We start from the raw sequence: 17,910 nt of genomic DNA, 5'->3' as shown, positions 1-17,910 counted from the left end.
AAGATGTTGTGGATGAGGGTGGAGGAAAACTTTATCCAATCATAATTTTTGTCATAAATTTTTTTCGATACTCTCATCGATTATGCGCTTTGAGCAGAAGATTAAAAGCTGTTTCGTATTGCCTCGAGGCTTCGAGTGCCACCCTTTCTATTCTCAGTATAAAGTCTCTACCTGGGAAAACAAGAAAGCAGCACAAACAAAAGAAGAGTGTTTAAAATGAAGAAACAGCAAGAGAAGGCCACGTGAGGCTAAATAATGGCCGCCTCATTGAGGGCCCAAAAGATCACCTTCTCTTCTTCAACCCTTCTTCGTAACATCTGCCGAAAAATCCCCAATTCTCTGTCACTAAGGTCTCTTACTGCTAATTTCTCCCCCATTATATTCAAAACCCTCGTGTATCCGTCCCAAGATCGTGGTTTCTTCAACCCTCAACGTTCTTTTATGGTTCGAGCAGAATCTAATAACGGCGAGGAACATCGAGACTTCGATTTTGATCTTTTCACGATTGGTGCTGGCAGCGGTGGTGTACGGGCGTCCCGTTTAGCTGCTAATTACGGTGCTTCTGTTGCGATCTGCGAGCTTCCCTTCTCTACTGTAGCATCCGATAATGCCGGTGGTGTTGGTGGAACGTAAGTTTGATAGATTTTACATTTATGTATAGTTCTTTGGTCTTTGGTTTCTCGTTTCAAATTGATGCTTAATGGAAGAGACACCGAAGGAGAAATAATATATTTACTTAGTCTGTGTTTGACACCTATAGAAGAAAGAAAGGTCGTGTCCCTTCCCACCCCCCCCCCCCCCTTCTTCTTGAATGGATAATAAGTTAAGGGAAAACAAAACAGTACAAAAACAAAGTCCATACGCATGGCAAAAGTAGGACCCCTAAGAGAACTACAAACAATTAATAAAATGATGATACTTAAAAAACCAGGGGTAGGGGGAAAAAACAATGAATTAAAGGATGATACATCAAAAGCGAGTGGTAGGGGGAATCATCTATAAAAGATGGTAAATCAAAAAGCATGGGTTGGAGGAGAAATAAGAGGGAGGTCCCAATTGATAGCGAGATGCCTATTTCTCATTGTGTCTGGGCTCGCAGAACGAATGAGAAGAAGAATATTTCTTTTCTTAAAAGAAATAGCTTCTCCAATCTGTTCTATAGTATGTGACGTAGAGGTCCATCTTCTCTAATTCCTTTCCCACCAAATATGGTGAATCGTAATGCAAGAAGCAAGCTTACTAATAATGTCTAAGAAAGGTTGTGTTTAGCTACAACCTGGAACGAAATCATTTCATTTGGAATGCCTCTCTTGGCATTTGATGCATAAGATGACACTTACAAATGGACTCCTCTAGAGTCATACTGGGTGGTTAACAGAGAGGTTTCCTGGAATTTTTGGGTTCCGTTTCTATTTACCTGAGCATCCAACTCTGTATATGGTCTGCATCATAACTTGACTAATTTCATTCATCACCAAAGTATAATAATTAGAGAGAAAGAATGTTGTCCAGCTGCGTAGAGTAAGCTAGCGCAGCCCTGTGTCTACCTCTCCTCCCTCCTATGAAATGACATATCTGCTCATTGTGGGAGGAGAGAGATAGAGGCACCTTTTCGACATGCTTGGTGAACATTAGCTGCATGGTACTACTTGGGCCCTGTATAATTTAGAAATCAAATATTATGAGCACATGATATTGTTGTAATGCAAACTAGCAAAGACCACAAAGTAGGTAAGGCTCAGCTTTCTATTATACAAATTTAATTCCCAGTCAATCTTCTATGTCCCTTTGAATGGGAAAAATAACGCTACCTGGTTGCATGGTTCCTATGCACAGATATAGGGGCATGCGAAATCATAGTTGTCAAGGCGACACCTAAATCATAGTTGTTAAGGTATCGCTTAGACGTTGCTTAGGTCCAGGCTTCCTTTGTTCGAAGGGTACCTTGGTAACCTAGGCCTCGCCTAGGTGGTGCCCAATTGCCTTGATGATATCACCTTGGGTTTTCCCCCCTCCACCGCCTTAGGTCTTCTAGCCGCCTTGACAACTATGCGTGAAATACCGCTCAGCCCATTTACATTAAAAATTCCATCCAAACAATGCCTCTGCACGCGCTCTCATTGGCTCTTGTGCTGGTGCAGGCGCTATACGGCTAGGTAGCGATATCTTGCCCTTTTTGAATTTATAAGTGACTCAACTTTCACGTGTGTCAAATCAACTCTAATTCATTTAGAACTTTAAGAACAGACCTCGAGAGAGATTGTTTTCTTTTAATATGCTTTATTAAAAGAAAAGATGGATGGTTTTGTCAGAAGGATAATATATTATATTTGATTAAAGTATAGAATAGTAGTAAGAAAACTCTTTTCATATATTTAACATGGGCTCATGTTCTCTGTGCCGCAGCACAGGCTGCCCCCAGACACAGGGGCCTGCCACTCAGGGGAGCAGGGTGGTCATTGCGCCCACCCCCATGTGTCTGGGCGCAGCCTGTGCCCCTGGCACAGAGAACATTCTCCCATTTAACATATTAAAACTGCATTTGTTTTATGAAGTCGTCGACGTATTATAGATGGACGAGTCTAACTAACATTATAACCAGCTGATAACATTTCAAACATAAATAAAATATGGCAGCTATTGCGAAGGGTGAGGATAGTTTAAAACAGTGTTGTTAGTCCATTAGTCATAGCATTGGCTGATTTAACCATACTATCTAAAGATTTAATACCGTTCTCATGTTTATTATCAATTTTGTTGGGTGCTACCTATCGATTTTTTTTTTGTTGGGTTTTACGTAGATAAGAATATTTTGGGTGTCCACTATAAATATGGAATTCCATATTTATAGAAGAATTAAAAGAGGAAATCAATGTTTCTTAGTTGTCCACTATAAATATGGAATTCTTCTTAATGCTTTCTATTTTTTTATCATAATTTCTCTGGTACAGTTGTGTACTCCGGGGATGTGTTCCAAAGAAATTACTTGTGTATGCATCAAAGTATTCCCATGATTTCGAAGAGAGCCATGGCTTTGGATGGAAGTATGAATCTGACCCTGAGCATGATTGGAGCACCATGATAGCCAACAAGAATGCTGAGTTGCAGCGCCTTTCTGGAATCTACCAGAACACTCTGAAAAATACAGGGGTTACATTAATTGAAGGGCGTGGAAAGGTTGGATGATGTTTATAGACGTGGTTCAATTTCAATGATATTTTTGTTTTGGGAGATGATAAGTGTGGTGCACATAGTTACATTTTGTATCTTTAACAACTTGCCATGTGACAGTCTTGGATGGACGTGACTAGGTTCATGTGATAGAGGACCCCATACAGCCATATCGATTGCACTGGTCAAGTTTCAGCTCACAATAAATAGGGGAAGTGCATTAAAAGTGAGTTTCAGGTCTCAGAGAATTATACTAATGCCACTATGACACGGATTCACTCACATAAATGTTTTGATTTGAAAATTTTGTGGGGTTCTCTATGACATGGATCCACTCATGTCCACCCAAGACTGCCATGTGGTCATTTTTCTTATGGGTGGTAGGTAGTTACGTACTAAAGTAATTAGGTGTAATTATATTATTTTTTCCTCGAAAGTATGTACCAATATAATGCTGGCATTGGAGAGTCCAGATCAGAGGGCGGGCTTGGTGCAATGGTAAAGGTTGCTTCATTGTGACCAAGTGGTCACAAGTTCGAATCTGGAAACAGCCTCTCTGTGAAAGCAGGGGTAAGGCTGTATACATTATGACCCTCCCCAGACCCTGCAGTGGCGGGAGACTTGTGCACTGGGTATGCCCTTTTTTTATTGGAGAGTCCAAATCCTCTACCCATGTGGGGTGTCACCCCACTGGGTGAGAACCAACCAAACAGAATCTCCACTCCATCTGACACAGGGGTCAGAGGGGATCAGAGGTATGGAGATTCTGTTTGAGTGGTTCTCACCATGTAGGGTGGCACTGAGCATTGGTCTCTTAATTTATTGTTTTGTCTGAATCTTAATGATGACATCACTGCAGATCGTGGACCCACACACTGTTGATGTGGATGGGAAGCTATACACTGCAAGACATATTCTGATTTCAGTTGGGGGACGACCCTTCATTCCTGATATTCCTGGACGTGAATATGTTATAGACTCTGATATGGCACTTGATTTACCCTCGAAACCCAACAATATCGCAATTGTTGGGGGCGGATATATTGCTGTGGAATTTGCTGGTATTTTCAATGGTTTGAAGAGTGAGGTCCATATATTTATTCGGCAGAAGAAAGTTTTAAGAGGATTTGATGAGGAGGTGAGGAAGCAGTTGAAAATATGAATTTCCATCAATTCTATGCTTACTAGGACAAAGAAGATATATATTCTTAGCTCACATTCTTTATTCTGCAGATCAGAGATTTTGTTTCTGAACAGATGTCTCTAAGAGGAATTGAGTTCCATACAGGGGAATCACCTCAGGCAGTCATAAGAGCACCTGATGGTTCACTCTCCCTGAAGACAAACAAAGGAACTGTTGATGGTTTCTCACATGTCATGTTTGCAACAGGACGTAGACCTAACACAAAGGTTTGGTTTGATAGACACAGACACAGTGCATAAACACACACACAAACACACACATATATGTATGTGTAGCTGTGTAGGTTTAAATACATGTATGTATCGTGCCATATGGGTTGCTGGAAAGAGAATTAGAAGCCTAATTTTACTTGTATTTTGACTATCTTACAGAACTTAGGACTGGAAACAGTTGGGGTGAAAACGACTAAGAATGGAGCTATAGAGGTAATTTCTAATTTTGTAAGTTCAGATTTTCCACTTTTGGTTATCTGGGCTCTATATTTTCGGTGCTTCTATTTCCTTGTTATTTTTTAAAATATTCTCACTGTTTGAATTCCTTAGGTTGATGAATACTCCTGGACATCAGTTCCTTCTATTTGGGCTGTGGGTGATGCTACAGGTAGGTTGAATTTGACTCCAGTTGCATTGATGGAGGGAGGGGCATTTGCAAAAACTGTATTTGGGAATGAACCCACAAAACCCGATTATAGGTATCTCTCTCTCTCTTTTTATGTTATTTTTTTTTTACCCCGAGTAAAAAAGGGGGGAAAAAGTATCCCGAGTCCTGGGATTACTTTTTGAACAGACTAAAAATGCTTCTTGTAACAGAACACATAGAATGTCTGGATCTTTATACATAGATGCTCTTGTAGATCTTCATGTAGATTGAAAGAAATTGTTTGACTACCTGAAAGTAGGAGTTGATGCTAACAGGAGTCTATAAGAATCTGTTAAACTATTTAAATGATAGCTCGCATTTGGGCATATTGTTTCCTGCTTTACTCCTCCTGAGAAAGCCATGCTGATACCCTGAATCCAGAAGAACATGTTCTTGGATTCAGAAAGAAGGTTTTGTACTAGGAATGCTTTTGGAAGTTGAGAACCCATTGTGAATTGCAGCCCCCTCTATGAAGCCCTTCATCTTAGACACCCAATATAGCCCTTGCACAGTGCACACTCATTTATATAATTGAGCATAGTTCTGTGTTGCTCTTTGTTTCAGCTTTAGCTCAGGAATTGAGCTACCCTAAATCAGTTAGACTGCTAGTGGTCTCCCCCTCCCCCCTGTTTTCAATTCACACATGCAGATTAAATTTGATAAGAATTTAGTAATGGAAAAACTTATTGTTCGAATACTTTCTAATGGTAATTGTTTTACCTTTGATCAGTGCTGTACCATCTGCTGTGTTTTCTCAGCCACCTATTGGGCAAGTTGGTCTTACTGAAGAACAGGTAACTCCAATTATCTAGTATATGAGCAACATTTGGCCTTCTGTCCCTCAACACTGGCAAAAATAATTGCAGGCTGTCCAAGATTACGGCGACATTGATGTCTTCACAGCGTACTTCAGGCCCTTGAAGGCTACTCTCTCTGGACTCCCAGACAGGATCTTCATGAAACTCATAGTCTGTGCTAAGACAAACAAAGTTCTAGGGTTGCACATGTGTGGGGAAGATTCACCAGAGATTGTTCAGGTTTATGCTCTTTGTCCATTCCCAGTTCTTTTTTTTTTCTTTCTTTGAATTCTTGTCATTTGGTAACAGTTCTTCATGCATGTCTTATTAAAATTTCAGGGATTTGCTGTTGCTATGAAAGCTAGATTATCAAAGGCAGCCTTTGATGCAACAGTGGGTATCCATCCTACAGTAGCAGAGGAACTTGTCACACTGAGGACTCCAGCCAGGAAGATTCGAAAGAGCCCACCTGTTGAGGTTTGTTTACAAAACAAAAGTTTCCCTCTTCTATTATAGCCTTATAGGTCTCTTCGTAATGGTTGGTGTAGGTTTTGTTTGTTGTTTATACAGTCCTTCTAGCTGCTACAACTCATTCTTAACCACTTGTCTATAATTTTTGTTTTTTACTTCTGAAATTCTGCTTCAGGGAAAGGCTGACGCTGAGTCGAAAGCAGCAGCAGATGTTTAGGGTGTAAGATCTCATGGTATGCCAGTACATTTAGAAGCAGTCCTAGAGATGCGTGACATACATACAATGATGATATGCTTTAAAGTGATGGTGAATTCTATTTGGGTGACCTTTTAAGTGAGAATTGTATGAGTTGTTGAGGGTTTTCTGATGTAGGGATGAGACCTAAAAGCTAGGTTCTACTATAGAATTAACAATGCTAACCTAAGGTTGACACAAACAAACACTAAAAGGCTGTCTAATTTGGACTGGCAGCAACATACATAACATGCATGCATGATAAAGCGGCAGTTATAAAGACAATGAATGGTAAGAGACATCTTGCTTACTCTCCTGTTACACTTTAAATGGAACTTGTTTGTTATTACCTTGCTCTTCTTTTTAGGTTATATTCCCTGCTTGTAATGCGTACTGTACATTAAAATTGCTGCTGTAACATTTAAGGTGGTCGATTCATATACTGCTGTAGCATTGCAATTTTCAGATTCTCGAAAGTTCTTGCACAACATTTTGACAGAATGCTGCCTGATACTGATTCCTATGTTACCTAATTGGTTCCTTGCTGAATCGAACATATTTAACCTTGAATTTATGCTGTTCATTGCCTTTATAACTGTTGCTTTATCATGCATGCATGTTACGTATGTTGCTGCCAGTCCAAATTAGACAGCCTTTGAGTGTTGGTTTGCGTCAACTTTAGGTTAGCATTGTTAATTTTATAGGAGAACCTAGCTTTTAGATTTCATCCTACATCATTTTCAGTTTACCTCTGTTTTTTTCATTTTAACAATTTTAACAAGAAAAGCAAATATAAAATCACATGGTTTAATAACAATAATTGGTGGTCCCTTCAACAAAGAAAGTGTAGTTTTTTATTTTTGGAGGAATTTGGACTTAGTTGTGTCCTAAGAGTCCTATGGTGTTACCAAAATTACCTCTAGATTTATTAACTGATAAATGATTTTATTCTCTTTAGTTGATTACACATGTGATTGTTGTTGCATAATCATAGTATGAATATTAGTATTGGCTTTATACCCACAATGATGTGTGGTGCCTTAAAACTCTAAGTAACCAACCAACCATTCTCCATCTTAGGTGCATTCCTGGAATCCTTGGGGCTCAAAATCTTACCAAATAATTGTATAACTAACTCAAAATCTTACCAAATACCGTGATTTAAACTTTCAAATGGAATCTCTATTTTTTATTCAAATCTGCCGAATTTGTTTGCAAAGTAAAATTTAGCTATGAGATTTAGAAAGTTATTACGCTATCATTGTCGGTAATGTTTATAAAAGTTTCCATTTTATTTTTGTTTTAATTCCTTCTCCATTCCCTTCACTTCACTTCCAACCAGGTGCTTGCATGTTCTATGTTTTTACTTTGTGGTTCGAAATATGAGATTAATACCCTATGAAGCAAGGGTCCCAAGGGACTCTTGATTCTCATTCGGTTATCATTCTTGATAAAATCCTTGGAACATCGAAATTGGCTTATGTTGTTCAGCAGTTACTGGTCTTTGATGTGTAAATCTTTACATAGCCTTTTCTTGGTTAAATACAAAATTATGTTGTGTGTCCAGGAAACTGTGGTTGCCATGTTTGTTTTTATTGATTGTATATTTGTGGAAAATGCAGTCATCACTTTCATTCCTTTCTATTTATTTTCTGATTATAGGCAGTACCCTTTTAGGCAGGCTACCATTCAGATACCACGCAAGCAACTCAAGGAAACAATTATCATAGGAAGATGTGAAGTCACAAAAGAAGAATCTCCAAAGAGTGCAACAAGAGACAGGTTTTGCTGCCAAGTGAAGCGAAACCTCCTTAATCTTGCGATAGTCATGTATTAGGTCCTCTTTTCTAATTTTTGATAATCAATGTCATTCTAGCAGCATATTGATGTGGGGAAATTTTTGGATAGTTATGAATCTTATAAAACTATATAAGTGTGGAAGAGCTTAGGAATCTGTGGTTTATCTTGGCTAACCAAGCTGTTTAATAAGATAATGAGCACAAGGAAAATGGCAGATGAATGGAGGAGAAGCATCGTGGTTCCGATTTACAAAAATAAAAGTGATATTCAAAACTGCAATAACTATAAAGGCATAAAACTAATTAGTCATACTATGAAATTATGGGAGATGGTTTATCTTGGTTAACCAAGTTGTTTAATAAGATAATGAGCACAAGGAAAATGGCAGATGAATGGAGGAGAAGCATCGTGGTTCCGATTTACAAAAATAAAGGTGATATTCAGAACTGCAATAACTGTAGATGCATAAAACTAATGAGTCATACTATGAAATTATCAGAGAGGATTATTGAAATCCACTCGAGACAAGAAACTACTATTACGAAGAACCAATTTGATTTTATGCCAGGAAGATCCACGACGGAAGCTAGATACCTAATTAGGAGACTTATGGAAAGATTAAGGGATTAAAAGAAGGATCTCCATATGGTCTTTATTGACCTAGAAAATCTTATGACAGAATCCCTAGAGAGTTAATCTGGAAAGTACTAGAGTCTGAAGTGTTTCAACTTTCGAGTAAATATGTGGACATAATTAAAGATATGTATGGTGGTGCAGTGACAAGTGTAAAAACTTTGGGGGGCTAAGGTAGTGAATTCCCAATTACAATTGGGTTACATCAAGGATCAACTTTAAGCCCTTATTTGTTTGCACTTATCATTGATGATTCAATCAGAGACATTCAAGATGAGGTTCATTGGTGTATGCTTTTTGCTGAAGATATTGTTTTGGTGGATGAGACAAAAGCAGGGATTAACGCCAAGTTAGAGTTATGGAGATCAACCTTGGAATCAAAAGGTTTGTAAGATAAGTAGAAATGAAGACAGAGTATATGCCTATATGGTGTGTAATTTTGTTTACGCTAGGACGGATAATGAGGTGGTGAAAATTGACGAGGGAGATTCTGTAAAGTGATTATTTTAGGTATCTTGGTTTAACCATAAATAAAGAAGGTGATATAGAGGATCATGGTTCATAGAGAATTAAAATAGGATAGATGAAGTTGAGAGGTATGTCCGAAGTGTTGTGTGATCGGCTTATTCCTTTTAAAACTGAAAGGAAAATTTTATAGGATAGTCATAGGACCAACTATTATGTATGGTACGGAGTGTTGGGCAGTTAAGAAGCATCATATAGATTAACTCAGTGTATTGGAGATGAGGATGTTAAGAATTTGAGATGGATGAGTGGCAAAACTAGGAAGGATAAAGTAAGCAATGTTCATATTAGAGCCGGTTTAGGAGTAGCTCCGTTACATGATAAGCTACGAGAAATTCGTTTGAGGTGGCACGCCCATGTTCAACGGAGGCCTTTGGATGCTTCCAGTATGGAGGAATGGTTTGATTTAGATTGAAGGAACTAATAGATCTAGGGGCAGACCCAAAATGACCTTAGGTGAAGTGGTGAGGAAGAAACGCATAGCTTAGGCCTTGTATCTGGTATGACCTTGAATAGAGCTGATTAAAGAGCAAGTATCCATGTGGCCGACCCCATTTAGTTGGGATAAGGCTGAGTTGTTGTGTAAATCTTGTAAATATTACTAATTTTATAATGTAATTTTTCACTCCCCCAAGTTGTATGAAAAAACTATTTAATTTTAGGATCCACATCCTTTACTTCCTTTAGTAGTACTTCGATCCTACTTCCGTCGCTTCTCAGAACGACACGTGTCATTTTGACAATCCAACGGTTTTAAAATGAATGAATTCAAATTTTTTTGAAATCTGAATGACTCATATCTAAACCACATTAAACTAAACTTAAACCAACCCAATCGATTTTTTTATCATCAAACCAAACCAAAACTAACAAAACAAACCTTAACCATCATCTGTAACATTCGTTTTCGTTTCTTCCCAAACGAAAAACAAAAACCAAAGCTCTGCTGCTCTCTTCAGCCATGAAAGACTGAGGTCGCCGGAGGTCATTCAGCTGCTCTCTTCAGCCATGAAAAAATCCCACGTTTCTTACTGTTCTCTTCTCCCATGAAAAGAGAAACCAGTTGCTTGCAAAAAGAGGAGACGATGATTCGCCTTCGATCTGAGGAAGAGTAATCGATACTAACGTTGACGGAGCTTGAGCCGCATCATTACTCTCTTTAGCAAGAAGAGACCTGCTAACTTCTGATTTTGGTGAGCCATTGCTCTGAGTTTTTTTTATCGATTCGTCTTCTAAATCCTCTGATCTTGGTGACCTATTGGCTCTGGTACTAGGGTTTGAAAAGGAACATACCATTGTGAAGATGTTCTGGACTGATTGTGGATGAAAATGTAAAAATATGTTTTGGGAAGCTTTCTTACCATTTCTATCTGTAGTGTACTTGCCCTCAGAAGTGTTAAGAACAAGTGATTCATTTGGTATGATATCTAATCCAACTTTTTTAATTTTGCAAGGACAATGAACTCTACAAAACCTATGTGTTCTTGTGGACAAGGTGAAATGGTATTGAAGCAAGCGTATACTCAATGAAACTATGGTAGATGGTTCTATAAATGCCCTGCAAATGAGGATCATCCAAATTCCTTCATGTGGGTGAGCTACTACAAGCCCGACGAATCTGCATCATCCACTCCTGATCGTGATATTGCCCATGCTCGTGCACCAAGATATCAAGCACATTAGGACGATAGTTAAAATTATGTGGTGTGCCATATTAGGAAAATGGATTTAATAGTCCTATGGCGTATATGTGTTTCTGTTGCAATTATGTATCTTTTATTTCGGGGTTAAACTTCTTTTGTATTATTGAAGTTGAAAACATTACCCCCCTATCGAATTGTTCCTGGTTCATATCAGGGAACTGAGTCCTTGAATATTTTAGAATGGGTTTTAGAGAAACAGTTCAGAGGCATAATTTTCTGGAAATAGTTAGATTTTGGATGATTGCATGTGGCTTATTTTTAGATTTTAGATTTCTTAGTTATTTCTGAAACTAAGAAATAAATTCTATAGCTAGTAAGGGAAGTTGGATTTTAATCATGTTAATTGAGCTGAAATCAAGCAGGGTTATGGTGATCTATTCAAGCAAGGTTATGGCCTAGAGACAATGGCATTGAGCACAACCCTCTTCCAAGATGGCAAGACTTACGGAGCCTGTTTTGAGGTCAGGTGCGATTACAAGAACTCTAAGTCATGCTTGGCTGCAACTATCAAAGTCACGGCTACCAATTTCTGCCCTCCAAACTACAGCAAGCCTGATGTTCAGCCTGTGTTCGTCTGCAAACCCTAGTACCGGAGCCAATAGGTCACCAAGATTAGAGGATTTAGAAGACGAATTGGTAAAAAAAACTCAGAGCAATGGCTCACCAAAATCAGAAGTTAGCAGGTCTCCTCTTCTTGCTAAAGAGAGTAATGATGCGGCTCAAGCTCCGTCAACGTTAGTATCGATTACTCTTCCTCAGATCAAAGGCGAATCGTCGTCTCCTCTTCTTGCAAGAAACCGGTTTTTCTTTTCATGGGAGAAGAGAATAGTAAGAAATGTGGGATTTTTTTATGGCTGAAGAGAGCAGCTGAATGACTTCCGGCAACTTCAGTCTTTCATGGCTGAAGAGAGCAGCAGAGCTTTGGTTTTTGTTTTTCGTTTGGGAAGAAAGAAAAGAAAATGAATGTTAGAGATGATGGTTAGGGTTTGTTTTGTTAGTTTTGGTTTGGTTTGATGATAAAAAATCGATTGGGTTGGTTTAAGTTTGGTTTAATGTGGTTTAGATATGAGTCATTCAAATTTCAAAAAAAATTGAATTCATTCATTTTAAAACCGTTGGATTGTCAAAATGACACATGTCGTTCTGAGAAGCGACGGAAGTAGGATCGAAGTACTACTAAAGGAAGTAGAGGATGTGGATCCTTAATTTTGAGGGTTATTAACCAGCATTATTCATCACATTGGAAAACAGCTGGTATTTTGCGAGTGAATTGGGTATTAGTCATCAAAATGTCTGGCTTAAAATGAAACGTGGTCAAAACTCAGACTGGCCTGCTAAGAGCAACACATCAAGAATCAGGTCAATCTTGAATAATGCCATATGGATGCCAGGAAGCTAAGCGTGCCTTGATCCTGATGGAGGTAAGTCTATTGGCAAGTCGATTGGGGCAGTCATCTTACTATTTCTCTCTTACACATTAACTGTATTAATTCCTAGGTTTATCGTCTCCAAAATCATAGTTAATTCATTCGTTCATTTGTAAGCCACAGATCCGAGTGATGTGCCAGTGCAAGAATGGGAGTCTATTCACTCTCGAAACAATCTGATCTCTCCTACCTCAACACAGTCCCGAGCATCTGTGACAGGAGTTGGGCTTTGGATTGCTGAAAACTGCTTCTCCTTCAGGTAAGAGTTTGGTTAGATTCACCTTTTTTTCTCAATCTGATCTATCATTGGTTTCATATCCGATCGAAGCCTGATTTGCTTCGTAGTTCTTGATCCTAGTTCAGTTCTTTGATCTCCTCTTATGTTCTTTGTATTGCTTCTTCTTCTTCCATACCTCCGTTCTTGACCAGAGGAAACGATTCTAGAACTTCATTGTCTCAATCTGATCTATCATTGGTTCCTCTCTCTCTCTCTCTCTCGTTTACACTGTAGAGAGGGTTTATTGAAGCAATCTGTTCAAAGAAAAGCAACAAACTCTTCTAATGGTTTCAGTATTGCTTATTTATGATTTGGTGTTTGCTGATGTAGAAGAAGGAAAAAATACTAAAAAAATAGATAAAGATGAGTTTGGGGGAATTGTGAAAGATATTCTTGAGAAATTGGCGGAACAGCTTGAAGCTAACCCTGTTTTTCATGATCTTGACAGTGGAAGCAAGTTGGTACAAACATTCCCAGGACCTATGCATCTGGAAACCAAAACCATTATATTATTATACACTAATCTATAGAAACAACATTTAGAATCATTTGAATGCTTGCTTGTGTATTCCAAATTTTATTAGTTCTCTATTATGGTCTCCAGGGAAAATTTAATTTGTTGTAAATGAATCCAACAAATAATTATTGGCATTATAGAACATTTTTGGCTTGTATCAATTGTATTGTGATATGTTTACCAAAAAAAAAATGTATTGTGATATGGTACCGTATAAAATTTCAAGTATTATGTATTTCTGTTGCACATCTGGAGAATTCTAATCATTTCTGGCACCATCCTCAGTGTTTTTTGCATATCATGTAATTGTTTCAACCCAGTTCTTTTGTATATGGGATCTGGATGTTCTCGATCGGGCTGATAGATTCCTTCTAAATCTTCTTAATAGAAGTTTTTTTTGCAGAAGTTATTTGCTTTCCTCTTTCATCTCAATGGTAGTAGTTAGAAGAAGAAAAGAAATAGAAGTTCAGAAACAAAGCTACAAAATAAAGTATGCACAAACCCCCCCCCCCCTTTTTTTTATCAGATAGAACAGCACCATTTCTTGGTAAATACTCAGTTTGGCTTAGATCCTAAATGAATCTGTATGGGCAGACATTTTCAAGATTCTTTGATCCATGATAATTCTCTCCACCCTTTCTGAGTAAAAGGGTGAGACATTTTCAAAATGTATGTGAGAATGAAACTATGGAAAGGAATTGATTGGGAAGTGTAAAACAGAACAGATAAGATGGAAGGGAAGGGAAACGCGGGCAGGGACTCGGGAGGTGAGCGTATAGTAGTGCTATGTGCAGTGGGTGGGAACGGGTGAGACCAATACAAAGTAACCGGTTCTTATCTCCAGTGGGGACTGGAGGTGGATTCACATCACATGGAACAAGCTGCATGCTTCTTTTGAACGGAAAAGATGATGATGAACTCAAAGTAGTTCCTTATTCTCTGTCCCTGCAACCTGTTTGTTTATATATCCGAATAACTAAGCCAAGCAGGAATGTTATTGCTGCACTTGGATCTATTTTTATTAAAGACATAGCTCCACTGAACTTATGTTTGTCATGTTGGCTTTTTCACTTCAACATGAACATGTTGTTTAACATCTCCTTAACCTGGTGAAAGTGGCATCATTCTGTCTAAACGTTCATGTTCTATGTTGTATTTGCTGGTGAATCTAAGCCTAGAAAATATAATTCAATGTGTTGGCCACATCTCTTCTAAATGGTATCCATTTGCTGAAGCATATATATCTAACTAACTAATTTAAGGTGCTAGCGGGTAGATTTATGTCTGATAAAATAAAATAAAATGGAACCTTGCGTATGTCTCAAAATTGTGACAGTAATGTATCACTTGCATGTTCTGCCAAAAAAAAATGTATCACTTGCATCAAGATATTCCATGTGGGCCTTATCTTTTAAGCTAGGTATAAACATTTATCCATGGGGGTGAAAGTTCTTGGCAGAAAATTCTGTCCTGTCAAGAACGTGTTCGTTGTGTGGTCTTTTTCTTCTTTTCTCTCCATTATTTCCTGATAATATACAGAAGGAATGTTTATGTTGCAATTCCACTGTCCCCCCCCCCCTCCGGCCTGGGCTATAGATTATTACTTTGTGTTGACATTTTTTTTTCTTTTAAGTTTCATTGGTGATGCTGTAATAACAATTAGTCGCATAGTGATTAAATGATAACTAAGGGTGTCGATTGTTCAGGATTGCCACTTGTAAGTTGGTTGAAACCAATATGGATCAATTAGAATTGTTTAGTCTTGGGTTGGCCTAAATGAACGATTCGAATTCTGGAAGATTTTTATTTTTTTTAGTCTTGGGTTGGCCAAATGAACTACTTACATGCTGAAGCCAATATGGATCAATTAGAATTAGAATTAGAATTGTTTAGTCTTGGACTTTTTTAGTCTTGGGTTGATCGGATCTCAAGCCCATTTCATCTGGATGCTGGCAGTACCCTAACGGGTACGTACCAGTCATTTGATCTGGTTGACCGGATCAAGTGGGACGATCGTCCAATCGACCGGATGAACATGCTGTTCTCCAATAGCTATTTCACCAAAATCGACTAAAAACTAGCGGGTAATTTACATATACCACCCATGAGGTTTGACGAAAGGATAATTTTACCCTCCAGTTTTGGAAAATTCTGTGTACCCCCTGAGGTTTGTAAACGGTAACAAATAAGCCCATTCCGTCAGTTCATGACTAACTGCGTTAAAATTTAGATTTGAAGTGATGGCATTGCCCTTGCAAAAAAATTTAAAAAAAAAACATGCAACTCATCTTCCCCAAATCGATTGGGGAAGATGAGTTGCAGGTTTTATGTAGAATAAATTTCAAAAGATCTTTTCTTTCATGGATAAATGAGTTAATTTTCTTATTGTAGAAACCCTTTTTTTATTTATTGAGATTAAAAATCCACTTCACATGTTTTTAGGGTTTCACGATCAAACAAGTTTTAAATAAGAATCTAACATCACACATTGGATACCCAGAAATTTATAGTAAAAGGGTTCTAATTAATTAAGTGGGGACAAGGAAGCTTGTGAATTTGATGGAGATGGAGGAGACTTTCATGAATTTGAAGTCCAAGGAAGCAGTCAATTCTAATTTAATGGCGACAAATCTAATGATTTTGACATGGCAGCAGAGAAATTTGCAATGAAGAGAGAGGTTGGAGCTCGCAGAGAAGACAACGAACCCATAACACCTGTGGGAAGATTCTTCCTTCAACTAGAAATGAATCAGGTGATTAGTTGAGTGGTTGGGATGAAGAATCCAATCGATCTAGAAGCCCTGAAATAGTTGAGTACGAAGAAGCCGCATAGAGCTGAATAGTTTATTGGAGGAACTGACGGAAGCAACAAGAAGATAGAATAGATACAGGCCTATGGGGCAGTGAAGATCGATAGCTGGAATTCCAAATCTGGGTTTTTTGGAGTGGTCAATCGCTGCAAGAATCCATATGAGGATGAAGATGATGGGTTTGGAAGTCAGAAGATCTATGTCCTTATTGGCCATGCGCACTCTTCTAATCCCTTCCTGAGCTTCTTCTTATCCTTTGTTCTTGGTTTGGCTTTTGCTACATCAAAGATGCTTCCCTCCCTCCAACAGAACCCATTGGGCAAATAACAAGAGTTTAAAGATGAGATTAGATTAACCAATTGTGCCTCTTCGTTGAATTGGTAGAAGCCCAAGCTCATCATAGAATAGACTCTTAAAGTCCAAGTCACTCGAGCTGCAAGTCAAATGCAGTAATCTATCCGCAGGAATGCACCTTGTTAGATGTTCATCGTTGATGGTTTCTTTCGCTTTGAAATTTTCATGTGGTAAGGGAACGAAAGTGTTGTGTATTGAGAATCCGTCACGCTTTGGGGGGATGGAATTTCGTTGATGTCTCTGTTTATTGCTTCTTGTCGGAAAGCCGATCAGCCTGATCAGATGGCTACAATCCCTAATAATCCTTCTTCTTCTTCTGCAAATTCGATTTCGAGGAGAAGTGAAGAAATTGGAATTGGTTTCTGCATAAAACCTGCAACCCATCTTCCTCAATCGATTTGGAGATGAGTTGCAGGTTTTTTTTTCTTATTTTGTAGGGCAACTCCTTCAGTTCAAATCTAAATTTTAATGTAGTTAGTCATGAACTGACGGAATGGACTTATTTGTTACCGTTTGCAAATCTCAGGGGGGTACGCAGAATTTTCCAAAACTGGGAGGTAAAATCATACTTTCGTCAAACCTCAGGGGTGATATGTGTAAATTACCCAAAACTAGCCGTTTTATGTCCGTTAAGACTCAAACTCTATCCTTCTTTTGGCTATACATAGAGCATCAAAATGACTTTAAATGTAACTATTAAACACACAATATACACATCCAATTGAGATCATTTTGAAAAAAGTTTTAATTATTTATTGATAGCATTTTTAGTGTTGAGCTCAAAGTTCCAATTTATTGTTTTCCAAGAAATCAAGCTCTCTATTCTTCATGTATTCTCCAAGTTATATTATCAAGAGAAGTGCATTGGGAGATCAAAGGTGCATCATCATCATTCATATCATTGTACACCAGCACTCAAAGGGTATTTATACTACAACTCACTCTTGTATTTGTTTGTTTATGTTTTTTATTTAAGAAAACATTGTTGTATTAATCTAGACCGTATTTAGATTAGTACAAGGACCCTCTCATCCATAAGAGATTGAAAGAATACTCTTGTCCTAGAACTAAGATTGTAAGGATCCTCTTACCTGTTAAAAAGAGTTGTAAAAGTGTTATTTTTGCATCTATTGCATTGAAAGAAAAATACTAGTGGAATTCTCTCAAAGATTGAGAGGAGTGGACGTAGACTCTTGGAGTCGAACAACTATAAATCTTGTGCGTAATTTATTTCTGCTCTTTACTTTGCTATATTTCATCCAAATGTGTTACTATTCGAAAAAGAGGTAAAATCCACTAGTTGTAACCTATTCATCCCCCTCTAGGTTACCTAATACTGATACCATT

At 38.1% G+C, this 17,910-nt stretch overlaps 1 protein-coding gene across 3 annotated transcripts; it reads left to right on the top strand.

Moving 5' to 3' along the window:
- The first annotated feature begins 250 nt into the window (after positions 1 to 250).
- LOC122649184 (glutathione reductase, chloroplastic-like) lies at positions 251 to 8,272 on the top strand. 3 transcript variants are annotated; one of them, XM_043842558.1, is made up of 10 exons: positions 251 to 629; positions 2,952 to 3,177; positions 4,031 to 4,309; positions 4,405 to 4,581; positions 4,747 to 4,800; positions 4,918 to 5,066; positions 5,745 to 5,808; positions 5,881 to 6,051; positions 6,151 to 6,288; positions 8,195 to 8,272. In XM_043842558.1, the coding sequence occupies exons 1-10, from the start codon at positions 256 to 258 to the stop codon at positions 8,255 to 8,257; spliced, it is 1,695 nt and encodes a 564-aa protein (XP_043698493.1). In that variant the 5' UTR covers positions 251 to 255; the 3' UTR covers positions 8,258 to 8,272. The 3 variants fall into 3 exon arrangements, with proteins under 3 accessions (XP_043698493.1, XP_043698494.1, XP_043698495.1); XM_043842559.1 differs by lacking the exon at positions 8,195 to 8,272 and adding an exon at positions 6,458 to 6,600; XM_043842560.1 differs by lacking the exon at positions 8,195 to 8,272 and adding an exon at positions 6,382 to 6,582.
- The last annotated feature ends 9,638 nt before the right edge of the window (positions 8,273 to 17,910 follow it).

Source organism: Telopea speciosissima, chromosome 1, assembly GCF_018873765.1.
Source record: "Telopea speciosissima isolate NSW1024214 ecotype Mountain lineage chromosome 1, Tspe_v1, whole genome shotgun sequence".
Taxonomy (NCBI): Eukaryota; Viridiplantae; Streptophyta; class Magnoliopsida; order Proteales; family Proteaceae; genus Telopea; species Telopea speciosissima.
Note: the sequence above shows the minus strand (reverse complement) of the source record. Positions and strands in the feature narration are given on the sequence as shown.